Raw genomic sequence first — 23,918 nt, forward strand, 5'->3', positions numbered from 1 at the left:
TACAAAAATGCAAACACTTACATATATGCCGTAAAAAACAGTGCTCGCCCTCTGTCCACTGCAACAACATCCAAATAAATAAGGTAGATACTCTAAGAATACTAGGAGTCACTTTTAACAACCACTATAATTGGAATTCACACATAGCACTTCTTCAACAAAACCTTTCACAGCGCCTTAATATCATCAAGTGCCTCTCTAGCTTCAAATTCAATTGCAACTCAGTAACACTTATACAAGTAACGAAAGCGCTCTTGATATCAAGAATTGATTTCGGCCTCTTCCTATATGGTTTCGCACCTAAATCTGCTCTAAATAAATTAAGAACTATTCTTACTGCGGCTATAACAACCGCGCTAGGAGCATTTAGAACGTCCCCGATTAATAATATGCTTTTTGAAGCTAACATTCCCTCAATAGAAGCGAAAAGGGACTATATCACAAATAAATTAAATAAAGTGCTTATGAACAGCTATGATGCCCCTCTCTTCAAAATCGCTCAAACCTACAAAAAAAATAGGCCATCTAAAAGAGTCCCATCAGCAGTTAGTAGAGCAGTCCTCAACAGCAAAAAACTTAACCTTCCATATCTACCACTAAAACCTATTCTAACCCACATCCCCCCCTGGCGTTTACAGAAAGCCATAGTTAACACTGAGCTCCGAAAGTATAAAAAATTCGAAACACCAGCTATAATATATCAACAAGCTTTTGCACACATACAAAATGAACTCAAGGATTACACCTTCATATACACAGACGGCTCCCAAAGCAATAATATGATCGGATTTGGCGTAACTACCGAAAATGCAAACTTAGTAGTATCCAACCTAGCTGCATACAGTACAGTCTACTCTGCTGAATTAATTGCTATCATGTCGGCTGTTAATATAATTAGAAATAAAAAAGGTAAATTTGCAATTTGCTCCGATTCACTTTCATCTCTCGATGCCATATCCAATATCGAAAACAATGATTACTATCCCAGTTCTATCCGTAGTATTTTACAAACAAAATACCCAAATATTTTACTGATATGGTCCCCGGGCCATGCCCTTATAAAGGGTAACGAATTTGCTGATAGCACAGCTAAATACGCCACCATAGCTCCAGTATTAACAACTACTAATCTAAATGTTAATGATATAGCTGAATTTCTTAAGAAAAAATTCATAAAACAATATAAGTCTGAGACCTGGCAAAAATGCTCAACTTGGTACAAAGCGCAAAATGTAAAAAAGCTTGATTTAAGCAACCTCCCAAAACACGCTAACCTTTCACTTTCTAGAATGGACCTTGTTAAGCTCACGCGAGTACGTTTGGGCCATTCAAAATTAACCCATAATCACCTTATCGACAGCAATACCCCCAGAACATGTCAGTTTTGTAACTCCACCCCGATCTCCATTAATCACATTATGTCCGAATGTTATGCCTTCAACTCACTAAGAAAAAATATATTCCATAACTCCGATCCCATTCAATGTATTTTCAACCCCACAATCGATAATATTAAAAAAATTATAGCTTTCTTAAAAATATCAAAATTATATTACGAAATTTAAACAAGCATGTCGAAAAATTATATTGTATCTCCTAACTTATAATGAAATTCTAAACGACGCATAAGCACTTAGTATTAAACATTAATTAAGCACTAATTTTACATCATAAGAAGAAGCTGAAGGCCTTAGCAGCCATAGCTTTCCTAACTAGGCTTACAATTTTAATTATAAGTTTCAGTTTGTAATAATAATAATAATAACATTTGCACTTCCAAAATATCAAATTTTATAAGAATCAACAAAATTTCATTAGCACTAAAATCTTCTCAGAATGACATTTTGTAACCTTCTTTTGTTTAATAATACAGTTTTTTTTTTTAACTTACAGTTCCGGTAGCTTTAAATTAAAAACAAGAAACAAACACTTAACTTAAAAATTTTTCCATTTTGGGTATAAAAGAGCACTAAATTTATTGCGAAGAGCTAATAGTACTCTGTACAACTCAGCTAATGTGACGTCACGCACTCTCTGATGGACGCAATCTTGTTTCTATCATTCTTCTTTGTATACCATATTCAACCACTAAAAACAATTTCTTTGCACCGAGTCATATCTGCTATTCTTTTACAATTTTAAAACTAATGGGCTTAAGAAAAATGCAACCCTTCCGGTCAAATCGTAAACAAAAACAACCAGCAACAGTTTATTGCTGTCAGCTGTTTTTAAAGGAAGTCGACTTCATAGTAATGAGACCAATTCAAAATATCGAATAGAATTATTTAAACTCCCGATATAAGCGTTCACCCAGGCAAGGTATAGATTCGCATTAAGACTGCCTTTGTAACGGTTTAATTGTAAACAATAAATGTAAGAATATAAATAAACACTTCTTTTGATTTCCATTTGTGCGCTCATACATAATTATTCCTCATCGATCGAATTATCGAATAATCGATAACAAATATTTATTCGAAAGAAATATACAAATGTTAGTGAGTTAACGCACCGCAAAACAAAGGTAACGTAATGGAAGAGATGCATCCACAGCACTGGTCCTATGATTTACTCATAACGATTGCAACAAGTGATCCGCTAACTCCAGATTTCATCACCGAACTAAAATCTATGTTCGTAAATGACATAGGTTCACCACGTCGCTATGAATGTATACGCACTATAGGCGATTTAATAGACTGTCTTGAACGCCGCGACGTCATTTCGGAGGCAAACGTTGAGCCTCTGCGCCTTTTAGGCAATAAGCAACTCGACGAGGCGATAGAAGCGTATATACCTCCACGTGTAAGTGTAGATCGCATGCGAAAGCTAACAAACAACCGCTATTTTTGTTCTGTACCTGTTTATTTATGTTTTTAGAATGCCTCTGCGGAAGGTATTAATCACTATCATGACATACATATCGCAAATGAAATGTCGCACAAACTTTCTATGAACGGTCACGTCGCACCGACGAAGAACGCCAATATTTACTGTGATAATACTCGTCGATCGGCTTCTGTTGAAACAGCAGGCTCCACAAATTCTACCGTCAGCAGTTCAAGTAGCAATCATTCAAACAATTATCCATTTGCTTTATCGGAGCAAAAGCGCGCCGCTATTTATAGGATGCTTTCACAACATTTAGGCACCCATTGGCGGACATTCGGACGAGAATTGGGAATACGTGAAGGCAAAATGGACGAAATCGAATTGCAATCCCCGCGTGAACTTAGTGCACGAGTTTATAAAGTGTTGCAAATACTCGAAGAGGATGATTGCCATGATCCTAAAATGCATTTACGTATTATAAAAGAGGCGTTGGAACGTGCACGTCGCAAGGATCTTCGACGCAAGGTTGATGATATTATGTCGCATTGAGACGAGTGATATTTATAGTGCCAATTATAAGTTGTTGACGACATTGATAACAAACCAAAAATTTGCTGTGGTGGAAGTTTATTCATTAAAAAGAATAAGTTTTAAGAATTTCGTTTGAATGTACTAAATGGCGTTATAATAGTCAGAGACGACGACAACAATGTAAATATAAACTATTGCGCTCTGAAATGAGGTTGCAAAGCTAAAATATGGGGCTTGTTCGAGGCACATAGGAAAAGCGGCAGTAATGCAGCACTTAGAAACGTTCACAAGCCTCTTGCAAATGCTAAACTGATAGCATGCGGATGTTCGGCACATACATATGTACATAATTTGGTGCGATATGTGAAAGTGGATTAGTAAATAAAAATAGGGCAGTATTGTGTCGATTTAAAAGTTGTTGGAATTTCACATCGAGCGTGAAGCTTTCAAAAATCTTCTAAACAGCGGTTGTGATTGCAACTAGAACAAGCCCGTGTATTTTCAGGGCATTTAATTAAATTTTAAGTACTTTCCAAATATGTATCATAGACATAAAGGCCTCTCCCACCGAATGTGCCCTTTAAATTTAAGTATTGGCTCTACGCATAATACCAATAATTACCAAAAGTTTCTTGATTAAAAGATCAATACAATTGACAATTAAAAGATCAATACAATTGGCTTTTAATACTGTTAAAAAAAAAACAACAATTTTTTCCAGTAAAATAATAAGTTTTTAGTTTTCTTGCATTTTCGTTGTACCGTTAATCGTTATGGTTAATTTCCATGGGCTATTGGTTGGCTAATGAAACCAACGCAAGACTGAGTCTTGTCGAGGACCTATGCTCCCGAGTGGAGTGAACAAGGACAAAAAATATTATTGTTGGCAATTCAAATATATAATTTGTTAATTTGGTGCAATTGCTTCCCATGGGTAAGGCTACGTTAACTTCGCGGCGCTTCTAACAAACTGCATCTTATACGAAAAGGAGGTTCTTCGGAAGGAAATAACTATACGAAAGAAAAACAGAGTATTTTTGTAGATGTTATTTTGAGGTGATTTTTTTTTAGAAATGTGTGCAATATCTTTTTTAGGTAATTTAAAACATGTTAAAGAAATTGCCAATTGGCTTCAAAGCGACAGCGATTGCACATCCGATTTAGTTGAAGTTGTTGGCACACAAATGTCTGGCCAGAAAACGGCAGATAAAAATATGTGCATAGATACTAGGGACTTTGTAGATACTAACTTATTTATTTTATATTAACTGTACAAAAGATACGCTATGCTGGAGAAGATGTATGACGCGTCACCTCGTCCTGCCGGCAGGTAAGTGAAGCTGGGGTGGCTGCGTTGAATAAAAGTAACGTTACTCTCGTTCTATTCGTTTATGCAATGCGATGCAGTTACCGGTTGTTTTATGCTTCGGGGAAACACTCATTCATTTGCTGTCCAGCAGCTTATATGTGTGCGTGTCGGGTGACACACGTACTTGCTTCGTGTCAAACATACTTGTTGTCGGCTTTTGCATGATGAAAATGAAAAATTTTAGATATTAGCGTCATGCACCCGACACGAGGAGTAGACAGTCGGTTCTACGTTACCGAAACGACCCGGATTTATATCCGGCCAAGGACTGTCACTCCAGCAGCATTCCCCGTATGTAAGTATGGGGAATGTTTATGCTGCTACAACAACAACAACAGGAGTAGAGTTTTCTTTGCATACAATTGTTAAGGACATCGAGGTGTCCCTACATCAGAAGGAGTTCACTGTAGGCGCCTTCCTCGACATTGAGGGGGCTTTTAATAATGTCCTCCCGGAGGCAATCACCAGGTCTCTGGGTAAACTAGGAGTCGGAACCGAACTTATAAGGTTTATCCCCATGATGCTTAGCGATAGAACGGGCGTGGCAGAATGGGACGACACCTCTCTCCGCCGGCAAGTGAACAGAGGCACTCCGCAAGGCGGTGTTCTCTTGCCACTTCTCTGGATTGCCGTACTTAACGATCTGTTGGACGAGCTGGAGAGGAGGGGTTGCAAGGTGATTGCCTACGCGGATGACGTGGAACTCATTGTATTGTCAGAGGCATATTTCTAGATACTCTGATGGAACTGATGCAGGGTTATCTGAATCTAGTTATGAATTGGACCGCAAACTGCGGCCTTTCCATAAATACTCTGAAGACGGAGCTCGTCTTATTTACGAGGAAATCCAAATATCTAGAGTGTTTCCCACCTCAATAGCAGGCGCTTCTTTGGTGCTCTCTGACAAGGTGAAGTACCTGGGACTTATCCTTGACAGAGGTCTTACGTGGAAGCCAAACATTGAGGAGAGGATTAGGAAGGCAACAGTTGCCTTGTATGGTTGCAGGGGCGCTATCGACAAGAAATGGGGCCTCACGACGCTGGATCACTGTACACTCACGCTAGGTCCGAGCGCACCTGTTTCTACTCATATTCCCTCAAGGGATGATTGGGCGGGGTGCAACATTTGGCGGCAATGTATGGCAAACATGTTCACGAATGGCTCGAAGTTGGACGTAAGGGTTGGTGAGGGAGTATTCTGTAAGAGCTTCCCATCAAACTTAAACTCAGGCTTCCGGACCACTGAAGTGTTTTCCAAGCGGAGGTATCCGCAATTAAGAAAGCAGTGGATTGGCTGCTTATCTCGGTAATTACCGTTAAAGAAGTAAATATTTACTCCGATAGCCAAGCGGCAATTAGGGCCTTGGGCTCGTTGTTTGTGCGTTCGAGATTGGTCGGGGAATGTCTGGCTTCTCTCCCGATTGCATCCGAATACCTCGACATCAGGATCATTTGGGTTCCCTGTCACAGAGGCATAGAGGGTAACTGCTGGGCTGACGAGGTGGCTAGACAGGGAAATTTGGAAACGGTTCCATCGCGAAATGAGAGGATTGGGGTTCTCTTAAGAATCTGTGGTCTGCTCCTGGAAAGATGGGCCTCGAGTCAACTCAGCGAGCGGTGGGCTAGGGCGCAAACGTGCAAGGTCGCGAGGTCCTTCTGGCCACGGGTAGATCAGGGACGCTCGAGGGAACTCCTACGGCTAACAAAGCCCCAGCTCTCGAATTTGGTGGGTATCCTTACCGGACATTGACCGTTAGGAGTTCATGCGGTGAGACTTGGGATTGCCTCAAGTACGTTCTGCAGAAGCTGTCTTGAGGACGAGGTGTAATTATCTCAACACCTTCTTCTCAGCTGCCCTGCTCACGTTTGGCAAAGATTTAGACATCTGGGCTCTCATTTTTTCGCTACGCCTGCGGATATAGCGGGTCTAAATATCAAAAATTTGGTGAAGTTCATCAGTAACTTTTTGCGGCTAATTACGAACGTAAATCAGCCACTGTCGGCGTCGTCGTAAAATGCATGGTCATCATCGTCTCCAATCCCAATGCTCCTTCTTCCTTCCCTTCTTCTTTCTCCTCTCCCCTGTATGGCATCACAACAGACGAATTTTCAATATTTGTCCAAGTGTGCCCTAAACTAGGGCAGCCATTTAACCTACGTCAGCAGACTCTATTGTGGGATGGACCTATTCATAGATACTCCAGAAGCGATGACGTTGGCACCTTTGGTGGCTATTCGGCTGCGTAAAAGTTGGCTCAAACATATATCCCACTGCTGATACCAGTAATCCATTGGGCCTTGGGCACGCTTAAGAGAATGCGGTAAAATTATTAATCTAATCTGAAGACACCATAGACGAGTAAGCTTATACGTGACTACCATTTGGTTGATTCTAGGCTCAAAGCACACTGTGAACACCACTCTGAAATATGGACATCAGGAAGCGATATTCAACAAGTCGCTCACCACCGCCGATAGCATTTGTATAATGAAAACACTTCACATAAAAACCATCTGCTGTTCGAAGGCGGCCCCTCCATTTGTATGACAACAAGACGTGCGGCACCAGAACCTCTATTTATATCCGACAAAATACTGTCACCTCAGCAGCATTCCCCAACATTTAATGGAAATGATTTATGGTGTTATAGAGAGCGTACAACAAACTTTGGCTTAACGCCCAACAAAGGATATACATATGAGACCAATATATTGGCATATGTGTGCAATACTTCTAATACAAAAAAAAAATCAATGAATTTCAGCTGTATTTTTCATTAAAAAATCGATCACTTAGTATATATTTTATCATATTTATTAGATTGAATTTCATATTCGTTTATACAAAACACGCATAGGATTCGATAATAACTACAATTCTATGCGTTCTAAGCCATGTTCACAGTAGTGACGACAGTACCACCGCAGCGGGTTCTACGTTACCAGAACGACCCCGATTTATGTATATTCGACCTAGGACTGTCACTACAGCAGCATTGGGGAATGTTTATGCTGTTACGACAACAAAAACACAAGCATACAATCTGAAAAATTTTCAAGTTTAAAGCAAGCTCTTTGGCTTGTTTACATATATGAATATTTCTGATATTATAGCTAAAACTTCTGCTTGCAATGGCATATTTGCCGCATCTTCAAAATGTAATACATTTCTGTTTAATTCAATTATGCACATTCCAGCGTCACTAATTTGGCTGTCGTAGGCGTCGCATTTGCATTTGCCAACTTCTGCTTCCATCTCTCCTATGGTAAAACAAATTCGTATCTTCATTTAACAAAGTTGTGTTGTATAATTTGTTTAGCAAATGTATTGTTTTGATGTTTGTTTAATGGTGTTTGGGTTTCAATTACATTAGCTCTTTGCTTGCTATCCAGCTACCATTCATTACGTGTTCTTTTGAACACATTTGCAGTATCAATAAAATACACATTTTCAAATAAATATTAATATGGATTACTTGCAACGGCTGGGTCGATTATCTGGGTTTTATTGTATTTTTTTTTTTTTTTTTTGTTTTTTTTTTTTTGTATTTTTTTTTTTTTTTTTGTAGTTCTTAAATTTTTTTTATAGTTCAATTTTTTTAATTAACTTAAAAATTCATTCGTAGCATATTAGCATATTTGCTCGACTCGATTAACTGATGTTTTAGCGATTGTGTGCGAGTGTGTCGAGGTACATTTAGTCTACACAAGCGAATCCGCACACTTTTTTTTTTATAAAGTATAAATCGATTTTACACTCGAACCCTGTTTGACCATTGTGTCCTTGTGTAGTTGATATTGCAAATTTTGACGACCCAAACGCAAGGCTTCCCTCAGTTTATTCCCGATTTCCAATGCGGCTTCTTCGTTATTGCCATTAGCCGTCCAAATAGCTACATAAATAATAAAGAAAACAAAAAATGTGTTCGTATTGGTTTGAATTTCAATTACGCATCGTTAAGCTTACAAATTTTATTATTTTTTCCACGTATGTTAACAACAGCTCCGCAAACCTCATCTGAATGATCAAACGCCTCACCAATTAAACAAAGGAGCTGCAAACAAAAAAATACGTAGTGATGTGTTTGTAATAGAAGTTTTTTCAAATGCCAATAACTACTTACAACATCAAGCCATAAGTTATCCAAATCTGCCTTCGAGCTCTTATTGAGTGTAATTACCCAGCGGCCGCCTTGTTTGTTACCCGCATCCTCCCACATTGGTCTGAAACAGTTAGCGAGATGTCATTTTAGCTATTTACTGTAAAAGTACATTTGGACAGAGGCGATATATACCTGATGCCTTTCTTGAACAGCGAATAATCACTGCCTAGTTTGATATCAGATGGTGGTTTGATGTGGTTGTAGAGGCTGAAAAAAGTTAAATAGATATAAAAATATATTTAATAGAATAGAATTTTAGCATAATACAATATATTAGGCATAGCTCTGAAGAAAATGATTTATTGTTGTTGTACAAGCCTTGTTAAACACAGAAGTAATTCTCATCAATCTCATCTAACTGAAGACAGAGAGAACTTGCTTCTTCGACGCGGTGGATCTAGCGGGGGTGTTAGATGACTGGGTTTCAACGGGTGGCTACTGTTGTTGTTGTTGTACCAGCATAAACATTCCTCGTGCATATACGAGGAATGCTGCTGAAGTGACAGTCCTTGCCCGGATATAAATCCGGGGCGTTCCGGTTACGTAGAACCAACTGTCGTGGGAACGACGTGGCTAGTGTTGTTGTTGTTGTTGTAGCAGTACCTTTGCCCTGTCAGTGTAGTGTAATCACCGGTCGTCTTCGTCTAGCTCATCTAACGGTTACACGAGTCTCACGGGGAAGTTGGAGCTCTTCGATCTGCAACAGTGGTTGGACTCTGATTACGGCATTCACAGGACGGGAGTTCATGAAGGTGGTGACGGTCTCCCGGTGGATGTCGTTTATTGACTGTCTAAATACTGTCCGGTCCAGTAGATTGCGGTCAGTTTTGTCCTGGATTTCGCCAGCGTAGTCTACCTATGCTGTTAAAAACAACAACAACAACAACAGGTGTCTCCTGACGTGCCTGGGAGGCGGCTCAGGCTCAAGCAGGTGTCTGCAGGGGTGAAACCTGCGGTAACATCCAAGCAGGAACTGCTTGCTGAGCAGTTTGTTATGCTCCACTACTGAAAGAATTTGTGCCTCGTTATGCAGGTGTTGAATGGGGGACATCAGGAGGCAACCGGTCGCTGTTCGAATGGCGGTATTTTGACATATCTGTAACTTTATCCACTGCGTGTCACTAGTTCCAGGCGAGCAGACGGGCGCAGCATAGTTCAGAACCGGCCGGCCAATTGCCTTAAATGTAGAAAGCAACAGTTATTTGTCTTTGCCCCAAGTGCTGCCGGCAAGCGATTTGAGGACCTTGTTGCGATTTTGGACTTTAGTGGCAATTGCGGTTGTGTGCGCAGAGAAGGAGAGAAGGAGAGCAAGCTGGTGTGTCGTCGACTTTTACCTTAAGGGACAGCTTGACCCCCTTTGTCCAGGTGGTAAAGAGGGTCGCCGTGGACTTGGTGGGGGAAAGTTGGAGATTCCTCGCAGTGAGGGTCTCAATAGTTAATGAATTGCTCGCAGACTATCGGTTGTTGTTGTTGTTGTAGCAGCATAAGCATTCCCCATACTTACATACGGGGAGTGACAGTCCTTGGCCGGATATAAATCCGGGTCGTTTCGGTAACGTAGAACCGACTGTCGTGGAAACGTAGGGAAATATCGGTCCTTCACGGCGGCCATTTGGCACCGCCGAGACGACGAATAACTCAATTACTGAACTTGGCTCAGAAAATATCGGTGATGGTATAGGAAAAGTGGTATGGCGTGCCATCCTGCTGTAAACAAGCGTCGTCCAAGTGCATGTCTTCATTTTCCAGCCATTCCAAATGGATTATCATGTCTACGTAGCGCTCACTGTTGACCAAAATGTTGAATCCACTAGCATTTTTAAGCACATATAATGCCACAGTTCCCAACTGTCACTCTTTGCGGATGCATTAGCACCTCGACGAACACGTGCGGGTTTTCCGATCGCCAGATGAGGCAGTTTCCGTGTTCTCCAAAAAGATGAATTATCGATTAAAATCATTAACCACCACGAGCGGCAGTAAAGCGTTCCCACGACAGTCGGTTCTACCTAACCGGAACGACCCGGATTTATATCCGGCCAAGGACTGTCATTTCAGCAGCATTCCTCGTATATGCACGGGAAATGTTTATGCGGCTACAACAACAACAGCAGTAAAGCCTAAACAGAAAAATTATAACGAAGCGGGTTCGAATGAGTTCAATTCAACAGTATCTCTACTCAATTCGCCTTGCCTTCAATTGGATCTTGTCAACGACTAGTGCTCGCGCAAAATTCGCTACGCTGGTGCGTAAAATGTTGAATAGTTGAGATGGATGATGAATCGATGTTCCAAGACAGAGTCGAACCTCACATCTTCGTCAGTGTGTACCTTACGGCGGCGGTAGCCGTGAATATTGTCTACTAGCATGCCAGCCTCACAAACTTTCGTACAGAAGGCTCGGTAGGTGCCTCATTTCGGCCAAAACTTCTTTACAATAAATGTACTCTTTGGGCTACAAACATTGACTTAATAAGTTTGCAGTATTTCCCTATGTTGCTCAAGCTTTAAGTCATTAATTTCGCTTCAAAATACGATATGACTAAAAGAAACCACTATTAAATAAATAAATAATTGGCGCGTACACTTCCGTTAGGTGTTTGGCCGAGCTCCTCCTCCTATTTGTGTTGTGCGTCTTGATGTTGTTCCACAAATGGAGGGACCTACAGTTTCAAGCCGACTCCGAACGGCAGATATTTTTATGAGGAGCTTTTTCATGGCAGAAATACACTCGGAGGTTTGCCATTGCCTGCCGAGGGGCGACCGCTATTAGAAAAATGTTTTTATTAATTTTGCCTTCACCGAGATTCGAACTAACGACCTCTCGGTGAATTCCGAATGGTAATCACGCACCAACCCATTCGGCTACGGCGGCCGCCGTCCAACATTTAAGAGGCAGCTGAATCTCAAAAGGTGCACAGAGAAAGTTGCCTTACTACTTCACCTTTTATTTTTCCGTCATGCCTGGTTACTAATTTAATTTTTCTCGTTCATCAAGTACCCACATAACTTCGAAATCAATGTCATGTAAAATAAAAATTTCAAAATAATATTCACTTTCATTTTATGCATCACTTACCTCCAAAAATCTTCTACTGTATCAAAACTGGTTATTTCGTTCTGCATATCTTCCCAAGATTTCGAGCGATCATTCTCCAAGTACCATAAAGTCCAGGTATTTTGCAAAGGATGCTTGAAGAGATGTTCTGTACGTACTTCTTCTGGCTCCTTGTTCTCCTCCTTCGAATCTGGACGACCACTAGCAGGAGTTGGCTGCTCAGCTGGTGCAGTCTTTTCCGTAGCTGTGGAATTCTGTAACAGAAAGCGCCGGTTAGCAATAAATTTTAATTGCAATTCTCATGCAAATGTAAACCATAATTACATTGAACAAATTAGGATTTGCGAAATTTTTCTTTCTATGGAAATCGCTCTGAAACATCATGACACGAATACCAATCAAATGTACAGTAGCAAACGCAATCTATTCGAGTGTGGCAATTAGACAGAAGGCCGGAATACCTAGTTTATACTATACGTATGATAAATACTCTTAAACAGTTACTAAAAGCGAAAGTGTGCTGTGTACTCCGCAAATACTGTCTGCAATTGCAAAGCCAACAAAAATTGTAGTCGTTTATGGGCCGCCGAGAGAAAAACAGCTACCAAAGTCCCACTGGCAGCGCTGCTCCCACGAACAATTCTTCAGCCCAGCTTTCAACTGAAGCTGAGACAATGCCTCTTGCACTTCTTTGGAGTTGCAAATTGTTTCGTTGGCCTATTTTCTTAGTGCTGGCGTATTACAAAATTTATTACTCGGTCACTAGCGGCTCCGATCGGTTGTCGGCTGATAAACAGCAGATGCGTTCGTATCGTCGTTGATGTATTTATAAACGTATTACTGCGACGGGCGTTGCTATTATTGCAAATGTAATTCCTTGACGACGTCTACGGACTCTTGACTGAGTTTCGCAACAGCAAGGTTCTCTTCGTTTGGAAATATGTAAATATATCGTTGTGTCGCTTGTTGTTGTGTTTTCCTCTTTACGCTTTTTGCAATAGCAACTCGGCTTCGAAATCGGTTCTTAGTTTTAACGAATTTTATTTAATCAGGATTTTTTACTATATCCAAATCAAGTTTTTTATTTTTGGCTATTTTTTGTTTTGAGAGAAAATTTTTGTGAACGAAACAAACTGAAGTGAAACGAAATTTTTAATTAAAACTCGAATAGATTGTTAAATAATTTTTTCCAAATTTGAACACATGTATGCAAGGAAAACTTGATGACTTCCAAAAAGTGTTATTGCTTCCGTAACGACGAACAGTGAACACCAAGTATTTATGTTGTGTGCGCAGTGAGTGGCGAGTAAACTGAATAAATGAGCCGGCGCGACAGCAACCAAACAACGAGACAATCGAGCAAGCAACTATTGTATATGTATACATATGTACATACATATACAATTATGTATGTGTACGAAGAGCCAAACTTGCCTGAATGTTGACTGGAGCAAGGCAGGGCGGAAAGAACTGAGCGTATAGGAGGAGAGTAAAGCAAACATAAGAGTAAACAGGCAGGTAGACGAGTATCACAAAACTCTCAGCTCCAGAGATCGCATAGCGATTCTATTGTTTTTCTCGTTTTTGCAGCGATATTAGCTTGCTGACTACTTATGTATGTATTTGGTAGGCTTAAACGTTGCACAGTAGTTTGTTTGCGTACAATACAGAGTTTTAACTCGAAAACCAATTTCACATCTTTATCCGGTAATATAATATTACGAAAATGCGAAAGAAATCATACGCCTTGCTAAAAAGGTGCATATTTCATGTTAGAAAAGTTCAACCATTCGACAAATTATTTAAATGTATATAATAGGTCTATTTATAAGTTCGTGCGGTTTTACAACAGATGGCGTAACTTGATTATTATTCCATCGATCCACATTTCCAAACATTCATTGGAGAGCTACTGTCGTAAGGCACAAACGTCAGTATAAGTTTTTTATTTGAAGCGTAAACAACAATATTTTTACCACACTTGAAAATGTCGAATTTCGTGCCAAATAATGTGTTTTTGCGGGGAATTCTTCTTCATTATTTTAATATGAAGAAAAAAGCAGCCGAAAGTCATCGTATCTTGGTGGAAGTTTATGGTGAGCATGCTCTATCTGAGCGAACGTGCCAGAAGTGGTTTGCACGCTTTAAAAGTGGTGATTTTGGCTTGGAAGACGAAGAACGCGAGGGTGCGCCGCCAAAGTTCATGGATACCGAATTGGAGGAATTGCTCGATCAAGATCCGGCTCAAACGCAAGAAGAGGTTGCAAAAACTTTGGGAGTTGATCAATCAACCATTTCCAAACGTTTAAAAGCCATGGGAATGATCCGAAAGGTAGGCCATTGGGTGCCGTATGAATTGAAGCCAAGAGACGTTGAACGCCGTTTTATGGCATGCGAACAACTGCTTCAACGGCACAAAAGAAAGGGTTTTTTGCATCGAATTGTGACTGGCGATGAAAAGTGGGTCCATAACGACAATCCAAAACGTCGGGCAACGTATGGATACCCTGGCCATGCTTCAACATCGACGTCGGCGCAGAATATTCATGGCCTGAAGGTTATGCTGTGTATCTGGTGGGACCAGCTGGGTGTTGTGTATTATGAGCTACTGAAACCGAATGAAACGATTACGGGGGATGTCTACCGACGACAATTGATGCGTTTGAGCCGAGCACTGCGAGAAAAACGGCCGCAATACGCCGATAGACACGACAAAGTTATTTTGCAACATGACAATGCTCGGCCACATGTTGCACAAGTGGTCAAAACATACTTAGAAACGCTCAAATGGGATGCCCTACCCCACCCGCCGTATAGTCCAGACCTTGCGCCATCCGATTACTATCTCTTCCGATCGATGCAACATGGCCTGGCTGACCAGCACTTCCGTAATTACGATGAAGTCAAAAAATGGATCGATTCGTGGATTGCGGCAAAACCGACCGAATTTTTCACAAAGGGAATCCGTGAATTGCCAGAAAGATGGGAAAAAGTAGTAGTAAGCGATGGACAATATTTTGAATATTAAATTTGTAACCATTTTACGTCAATAAAGTTTCAAATTTCGAAAAAAACCGCACGAACTTATTCATAGTCCTATTATAATAATAATTATCGTTCCCATGACAGTCGGTTTTACGTTACCGGAACGTATACATATGTATATTTTTTTTTTTTACGTCCAACGTATGCGATTCAATCTGAATAAGCGTTATGATACACCCATACAAGAAACGATCGGAGACTTGAATTGGCTGAGCGTGAAACAGCAAATACTTTACCACGCTATGAAATTCGCTTTTAATATAAAGCAAGGTAACTTTTATTATCTGAGCGATAATCTTAGATACATATGTATGTAAATGAAACCCATTCATGTATACTCAGGGAAAGTAATATTTTTAGACTACCACTGTTTAAAACAGAAGTTGATAAGAAAAACATTTTCTATAAAGGATTAAAATTTTTTAACGAGCTACCAACTCAAATAAAAAATTCTGTTAGCATGAGCACTTTCAAGGGGCTGCTATTTAATCACTGTAAAACGTTGCCGATTAGATACACTAGTCGGTACCCCATGCATAATCTGGCATATTCATAAATATGTATGGATGTACATATGTACATGTCACCAAAAGCACTCTACTCTGGTGTTGTTGTTGTTGTAAATCAGTTTGCAAACCCTGTCCAGTGCAGTGAGGTCACCGATCGTCAGCGTCTATCTCATCTAACCACAATCTCAGGAAATATGCTGTTTTGACAGGGTGGAACCAGAGGACAAGGTTAGATAAAGGGTACGTGGAGATGTGCTTAGTGCCATGAGCGTACTTTAATATGCCGGACAATGTACGCTGGTGTTATGGTGAAATTTGGTGCGAATTTGACAGATATGCCGATGTCATTCGTTTTGTGTTTCACAAAATTTAGCTTTAGCTTTCACAAAACTAAAGTTCCCCTAAATTTTCTTTTTCACCATACCTAACGAGCAAACCTAATATCTATCATCCTTGCTCTGGTGTAGCTTCACTACCGTCCCGGTTGTAGAGATGCCATCGATCGGTATGTTGTTGTTGTTGTAGCAGCATAATCATTCCTCATACATATATGGGGAATGCTGCTGAGGTGACAGTCCTTGGCCGGATATAAATCCGGGTCGTTCCGGTAACGTAGAACCGACTGTCGTGGGAACGTATTTTGTTTCAGCATAAACATTTCCCACAAAGCACTTTGGAATATTGGTGCGATCAGATATGCACATACATACATTCCTGTCATTCTGTTAACTAGGCATTTCGACATTTAATATTTTATTATTTTCAATGGTAAATTTTAATTTAAATGTCTATCGAGGCAGCAAATTGAATGAAGTTGGCAATTCATGCCATGAAAGATTTTCAGTAATATATTGCCAACATCTGTGAAGCAATGGACTGCCATTTTGCATGTTTAACAGCCAATTGGTATTTTTTATGACGCTCACATTGGCAGTTTCTTTGGTACATTTCCCTTCTGGCTTGCTTGGCAACCTTTTCAAAATGACGATAACATAAAATGGCAATATCTACATTTAAAATATTGCTATCGCATTCAATCAAATTCTACAGTCGTTATGAAATGAACAATTGAGTGTCGAGTTATTGGGTAAGGTACCTACATACATATGCATGGTCGTACATATGCACAAAGAAATTGCAGTGGGAATGCCACTGCTTTCGCTTTCTTCCATTTTCTTGCCATTCTAAAGAAGAGATAATTATACTTCAAACACTTGGTCATGCATACATAAAATCACATGAACATTCCGTACAGATAACTAATAATAATTTATCTAATAAAGACACTGTAAGAGTAGCCATCATATCAGCAATGCAAAGAAATTTAAGTGAAGTACACCACAGGGAGCGCCACCATACGGTAGATGAATTGAAAGTCTGGCCGGTTAACTGTCTATCAACTATATACTGTATTGCTGTCATACTTTTAATAATACTAAGCATTCGACGCACTGCAATAGGCAGACACATTTCATCCTCTCCTCTCGGCATCCCTCAATATTAATCACTCCGCAAAACGTGTTTGTAATTTTATTTCTGCGGATCTCTTTATTACCTACTCTCTGCCTTAAACTGTTCCTTTTAATACAATTCTGTTTGATGTTTTTCTTTATGTCCAAAGTGCGTTGTACTCTCATAGCAACGGTTGGTCAAGAAAAGCAACTCGCACACAAAAAAAATAAACACTAAATAAATAAATTACAATGCTGCATATAAAAATATGCATTTTACATATGTATATATACAGTGTAAACTCGGTAAAAGCGACTAACCATTAACGCTACAGTTCAATTTTATGCATTACGGGTTCTATAAGCGCGACATTCGAAAGAAAATCGGGTTCTGTTGTAGACTTTTTAATTTTTCTGTATTGGTTTGCAGTATATTACTAGACATCTCGACACTACATTAGTGATTACTTTCAATGGTCAATATTAAGGAAATTGTCAATTGAGACAGCAAATTGAATGAATTCGGCAATTCATGTTATGAAATATGTTAAGTCATGTATTGCCAACATCTGGGAAGCGATGGACTGTCATTTGCAATGTTTGACAATCAATTGGTATTTTTTATGACGCTCACATGGCAGCATCTTTGCTAATTTTAGTTTTTCAGGCTGTAAATTTTCCTTGTTTTGCAAACAAAGATTCACTAAGAAATCGTTTTTACAAAATGGGTTCAACGTATGGAAAACGATTTGAAGCAATGCTTCTATGTACACATCCTAAAAGTTCAGCGATGTCACGTGCATCTGCAGCAAAATATTTGCGGAAGCCGAAGACGTTCATTTAAAAATGGGTGCAGCGGTGTGCAGTAGTTAAAAGCTTAATTGACGACATCCCCGGCGAGGCCCAAAAAAAATACTTCTCCAAAGAAAAGTCAGAAGCGCCTTGTTTTTTTTTTTTTTTTGTGACAAAGCCGAACTTATCGTTGCGTGAAGCTGAAGCAGTTTCGAGGAAAATTGAGTTAATTTATTCAAGGACCTGGTTTGAGGACATTTACGTGCAAAATAACTCAAATTGTAGAGCAGATTGAAAAACGACTTGCATGGAGTAAGGCAAGTCCAGAACGGAATTGGGCAAATGTAATACTCATGAACGAATCTTCCTTTTGGGAGAACTGCTGGTTATCGACAAAATCAACAAAGTGTTTAGCATCCAGTTAAGTTCATGCTAGGTTAGGTTAGGTAGTTATGGTTGCCCAGAGAGTGGGCCCACTTGCACGAAAGAAGTTTGGTTCATCCTTTGTGATACCATTGCAAGAGGGAAATAGAGGTGAAGGAAAAAGGTGTTAGGGGATGCTTCTCCAAAAAAGGACTTAATGTTTTTTTTTATTAACTTTGAATTAAAAAGTGTATAATTTGGGAAATCAACATTATCAATATTATGATTAATCAATAAACTTAGATTGAGTTTTGGTTAATATTATCCCAAACACTCGATTTCTTTTTAATTAGTTTCGAATATCGAGCTTGTACTCTATATGTATGTATGTACATATGTATGTGCAAATATAAAATTGAACGAATGTTGAGTCCAGCATGTTGTGCTGTGCATGATTCACACACAATGAAATGGGCTACAAAATAACGGCAGAAAAAGAAAGCGAACATATGAACCGGCATGGTGTACACTCATGATTCAATAATAAAAGGTTTGCTCAGTAAGCAGCTTTCTCATTCCCTCTTGACAAATCGGCTCCCTTAGCAAGACACTGGGTTGCTAGCTCTAGAAATTTTGACTAAAAGTGGAGGAAAAGGAAAATTTGTAGAAAAAACATTTCATTTTCAAAATGGACTGCTTACGAGCAACAACTCGCTCAAGAGTTTTCATCGGTATATTCAGGATTATGGTAGTATGACATGGAATACATACCGCTTAAGTTAGGACATGATAGACTATTCGACATAATCCAAGATCGATGAGTGGAGAATTTACAAAGCTTTATTTCTTGTGATGCGTTGATTTAGAAGGAATTCATGTTTTGCTAGCATTTCCCAAAGAATTACGACAGGGATAATCCCGACGCGACCGATAGCATTGCATACTTCATTATAAAAAGTTAGGATTGACGGAGCTTGTTTCCAAATAGCCCACCTTACCATGAATGAATGAAGTGTCCAGAGGAGGCTTAGTAGAGCACAGTACCAGAATGAAAAAGCTACTTATAAAAAACCATCTGCCAGAACCGTCTTAAAACTGTAGGTCCTTCCATTTGTGGAACAACATCAAGACACGCGTTTCAAATAGGAGAAGGATTTCGGCCAAACACCTAACATAATTGTACGTGCCAATTATTTATTTATGTTTAACAAAATAGTTTCATATTGGCGAAGCTTCGCAACTTCGCGATCGCTTTTAAATTTAATAAATTCACAAAATAAAATCTTGGATTAAGTGAAATAATTTCTTGTTTTAATATTTGACGCAATTTCCGCTTATAACTTCTGTTTGTACCGTTATTTACATTCAAATATTAATTAAAATTAATTTTTTAAATCGTTCGCAGTTTGTTTCCATTTAAGCAAGAAAATACTTTTTTGCTACCATTTTTACCAAAAAGGGTTTAATTTGTTCCACTTTATTCACATTTTTAAATACAACCTTTTGTAAGGGAGTGTCAAAAATCGAATGTCACTAGTGAGCAAACCTTTAATAATTGAATCATGGTGTACACTTATGTGCAGTACATATTCGAAGTCTGCAAGAACTGCAGGAGGAAAGTTCAAATTAGTGAGAGGAAATTGAAAATTCTCTTGAAAGTTATTAAGAGCATAAACATATGTGGATGCATATGTGTGTGTACGTAGGCGTCAGTGTTGCCGTTTTGGTCCAATCGGACTATACTGCTTTTGAAAAACATAAAAAACTCGTGCCTGATGGAAGGATTGTTTTTTTTTAATTTCAATTTTTTTAACAATTAATTTTCGGTTTTTTATCGAAAATGTGAAAAAATTTTCCGGAGACCGCCATATTATGAGTTTTAAAAAACTAAAAAAACTTCGATCAGTCACAAGATTATCTATTAATAGAACTAATTTTTCTTGTCCGATTGATTTTAGATGAATGTCCAAGGACTTGTGATCATCACCACAAGGGATTTCTGGAGAAACGGGCTCCACACAAACAGCGATATCTTTTCACAATTATTAATTTTTTGTCCGGTCCCATTTAAGGGGGTATTCTAGTCTAGAAATTTGAAAAAATCGAAAATTTTTTTTTTTTCAAAATTTGATAGTTTAACTATTCAAAAATATCTCCCTAAAAGGATTTTTCAAAATTCGAATTATTTTCGAAGCTACAACTATTTTAGTGACGCGACAGCTGGACTGGTTTGAGCGGTCGGCGAACTTTAAACGTGTTTTTCTCGAAACTACTTCTTTCGATACGGTCGGCACGATATCTCAAGTTCGAATCAACCGATTTGCTTGAAATTTGTCATGAATATTCCTTAAGGGAGGGGTCTAGGGTTTGACTTTCAAAAAATCGATTTTTTGGAAATAGCTTTTTCTTATAGTAAATCATCTCAAAAATATTGTCCCAAAATTTCAGCTCAATCGGAGCAAAACTTTTAGAGTTATAGACGTTTTTGTCCCCACTCCTCTGCGACAGCTGCGAGCGTTTGGAGCGGAGCGTTACGTTTTTCTCGAAACCACTTTTTCAAAGTCCGTGACTATTAGAACTTCAACAATATTTAACCGATCCTTTTCAAATTTGGTATACAACTTCTATATATAAAATACCTCCCCCCTCACTTAGGTTTTGGTGGTAATTCTGTTTTTTTTATTTCAGGTGATTCTACAACTAGATACGATAGTCACCGCAAATCACCTTTTGGAAAAGGCGTTTTCGGAAAAGTTACTTCACCGGCTTATTTCCCGATATTTTCTTACAAAAATTTAGTACAATATTGTTGAAATGATGCTTTATAATGTACAAAAAGTTTAAATACATTTTCACTATTCATATCTCTAAAGCAAAGTCTCAAAAATTCATTAAAAAAAATGCTCAAATCCTAGACCCCTCCCTTAAATATATCTCTATCGTATGAAGCTCGAACACCTGGAAATTTCAATTTTTTAATATGTGTAAACAATTCGAGAAAGCTTAAAAATAAGAGATAAATCGACCTAAATTTTTTGAGTAGCCGCCATTTTATGGAACAATTTTTTTTTTCGTTTTTTCTGGTTCATACGATATTGACATTCATATTAATTAAGAATTTGTATTTTTTTTGTTTCAGATGACCACAAGGGTAGAAATCGTGATGACTGGGACACTGCCTTTTTTTCCCCCCTTCCACTTCAAGGACGCATAACTCCATGAAAATTCATATTTTTTTTCAAATTTATTTTGTGTGCTCCTAATATATGAATAAATAAATGATAAAAAAATGTATCGTAAAAATATCAATAGCTTTTTTTTATTCATCGTCAAAAAATGCTCGAAATTCGGGCCTCTAGACTAGAATACCCCCTTAACGCTCCAAAGCGCCACAGTTCACTTAGTTTTCAGCCAGTTCGTTATCCTGCACACCACAGTGTCTTGGCACTAACGCAAGTTTAAGATCATTCCACCCTCAACTTACATTCCCGCGTTTATTTTTGAAGAGGTCCGAGTTGTTCCGAAGTCCTTGAGTCCTGCTGCAGTATCCAGAACACAATTGGGCGAAAGTTACGCGGGTCTCGCGAGGCAGCTGAAGCTCTTCTTCTGCAATAGATGGTGGTTGAACTCCGATAACGACATTCGGAGGTCGGGAGTTTAGGAAGGAGGTAAGGAGATCCCGATGAATGTAGTTTAATGTTTGTCGGTATACTGGCTGGTCCAGTAGTTAAAATTGTTTTTTGTCCTATATCCCGTCAGTATAGTTAAAGAGATATCTCCTAACGTGCCTGGTAGGTGGATCTGACATGTCTGGAGGTTTGTCCACTACGTGTCACTGATGCCAGGCGACTAGACAAACCTTGCATAGTTCAGAATCGGTCGGCCAACTGTTCTAAATGTCGCCAGCAACAATACTTTGTGGGTTACATTATACTAGACAGGGCTAGTTTACTGGGGCGGCAGCCCTTGGTCAGGAAAAACCCGAGTCATTCCAGTAACGTAGAAGGCACCCAGCACGACACTAACCACCTTCTCACATGCCCTCTTAAACCGACTCATCTAACACTCCTCTCCCTCTGGACCCAACCTGTCGACACAGCATGTTTCCTGGGTCTACCTTTAGATGAGCTAGAGGAAGATGACCGGTGATTTGCCCTACACTGGCGCGGCTTCTATTACTGTTAACAAACAAACAAGTAACGTAGAACCGGCTGCCATGCGAATGAAATTACTTTGCCCCCTGTGTTGCCGGCAAGCGATTTGAGGACCGTCTGGTCGCCTGGTACTAAATATTCACAGTGGACTAAGCTTCAGACTTCTCAGAATACTACTATCAGGTTAGCAAGCAATTCCCACTGGGTTGCTACCATTCCTGGAAGCACTTGCTGGAGGCTGAGTCACTTCACAGGCGAGTCCCGAGACATCTCTTCGACTACACTGACGAGATCAATGATCGAACACAGTTTCTTCAACTGGAATGCATTTTTATTCTCATTTATTTCAATGAATACAAGTATGCAAAGGAGAAAAACACGTAGGTGATTGATTGTAAATGTTATGAATTGAAGCTTAGAAGAGAATATTTATATTTTAATGTACCAAACTATAGCGAAGACACTTCGAAGCTAAATAATTAGAAAACTATTATTTCAGAAATTTTGCGTTAGAAATCACTCCCTAACACCTCCATCAAGTTTCATTAAATAAATCATTAATCTTTGCTTGCCCATGTGGCATTATCCCAAACCCGGCACATCCAACCACCACCCATCGCAGAAGAGCTTTAGATGCCACTATGAGAACCGCGAAACTTTGACTCAGTTACGTTGTGAATAGCAGTTTAAACTGAAATTACAACGTTGAAGTCAACCCGTCGAAGCACCATGTTACCCGGGCCTATCGTTAGGCCAGATATACGATGGCGACTGATGACTACAATGTATTGGGGAGCCTTGACGAAATTCAACAACAGCAAAAACAACAACATTACAGCACGTCACCGATCAGACATATTCAGCTATACAATTAGTTTATATGAGGGTTGCATCGGAGCAGCCTTATGAGATACAACGTATTTGTAGCTATGTCTTACACACATATATCTTAATCTTGGACAAATATTTTTGGGGGTCGTGTGCCACTGTAGACGAGGCGCATGCTGTCATAACGCGACGTCACTCACCTGCTCAGTTTCAGATAATACCATGGTTCCTATTTACACCGCAACCGAATCAGTCCTTCTTGAATGATGTGGTTGGTATTTAATTTGCGTGCAAAAAACACGCGTTGATACTAAATAAATGTTTTAATGCAATTCTACACTGAATTTAACAATTTTCCTGCACTGCAAATCGTCTGGGACGATTCTTGTTGGAAGTGAAAAAGAGATAGAAACACTGATTTAATTGTTAGTTGTCTCATCTAACGAAGTTGGCTGCAATTGATTTATTGCATGGCGCAGCAATGCTGCCAGCTTCGAAAAAACGCTTTACCACGGTGAAAGCATTATTTTTTTTTAAATTGAGCGAATACGGTTCTATAACAATTTTAAATAAATACAAATAGAAAACATATATAGACTGGAATTTAGAATAATGTCTATTGGGCAATTTTTGGCAAACTATTATGTCTTTATTAATGAAGCTTGGTGGAGATGTTAGTGAGCTGTTAAGCAACACTCTTTATAACTCCAAATTATTCGGGAAATAATAATTTCGTAATTATTTGCCTTCAAAATGCCCTCGGGAACTTCACTATAATTTGCCACATTACACTATATATTTTTTAACACTTCACTAAAATTCA

General features: G+C 39.2%; 2 protein-coding genes across 3 annotated transcripts; one reads left to right on the plus strand and one right to left on the minus strand.

Moving 5' to 3' along the window:
- Positions 1-2,232: 2,232 nt before the first annotated feature.
- On the plus strand, positions 2,233-3,574 carry LOC128860341 (fas-associated death domain protein). The gene is made up of 2 exons (XM_054097812.1): positions 2,233-2,805; positions 2,881-3,574. Exons 1-2 carry the CDS (start codon positions 2,533-2,535, stop codon positions 3,379-3,381), a joined length of 774 nt encoding a protein of 257 aa, XP_053953787.1. The 5' UTR covers positions 2,233-2,532; the 3' UTR covers positions 3,382-3,574.
- A 3,951-nt stretch (positions 3,575-7,525) lies between these two features.
- Positions 7,526-23,512, minus strand: LOC128859740 (eukaryotic translation initiation factor 4E1). Of its 2 annotated transcripts, none has more exons than XM_054096798.1 (6): positions 23,296-23,512; positions 11,975-12,207; positions 9,028-9,102; positions 8,857-8,956; positions 8,700-8,787; positions 7,526-8,625 (listed from the first exon to the last, which is right to left on the minus strand). In XM_054096798.1, exons 1-6 carry the CDS (start codon positions 23,317-23,319, stop codon positions 8,465-8,467), a joined length of 681 nt encoding a protein of 226 aa, XP_053952773.1. In that variant the 5' UTR covers positions 23,320-23,512; the 3' UTR covers positions 7,526-8,464. The 2 variants fall into 2 exon arrangements, with proteins under 2 accessions (XP_053952773.1, XP_053952772.1); XM_054096797.1 differs by lacking the exon at positions 23,296-23,512 and adding an exon at positions 12,278-13,262.
- Between the last annotated feature and the right edge of the window lie 406 nt (positions 23,513-23,918).

Source organism: Anastrepha ludens, chromosome 4, assembly GCF_028408465.1.
Source record: "Anastrepha ludens isolate Willacy chromosome 4, idAnaLude1.1, whole genome shotgun sequence".
In the NCBI taxonomy this organism is placed as follows: Eukaryota; Metazoa; Arthropoda; class Insecta; order Diptera; family Tephritidae; genus Anastrepha; species Anastrepha ludens.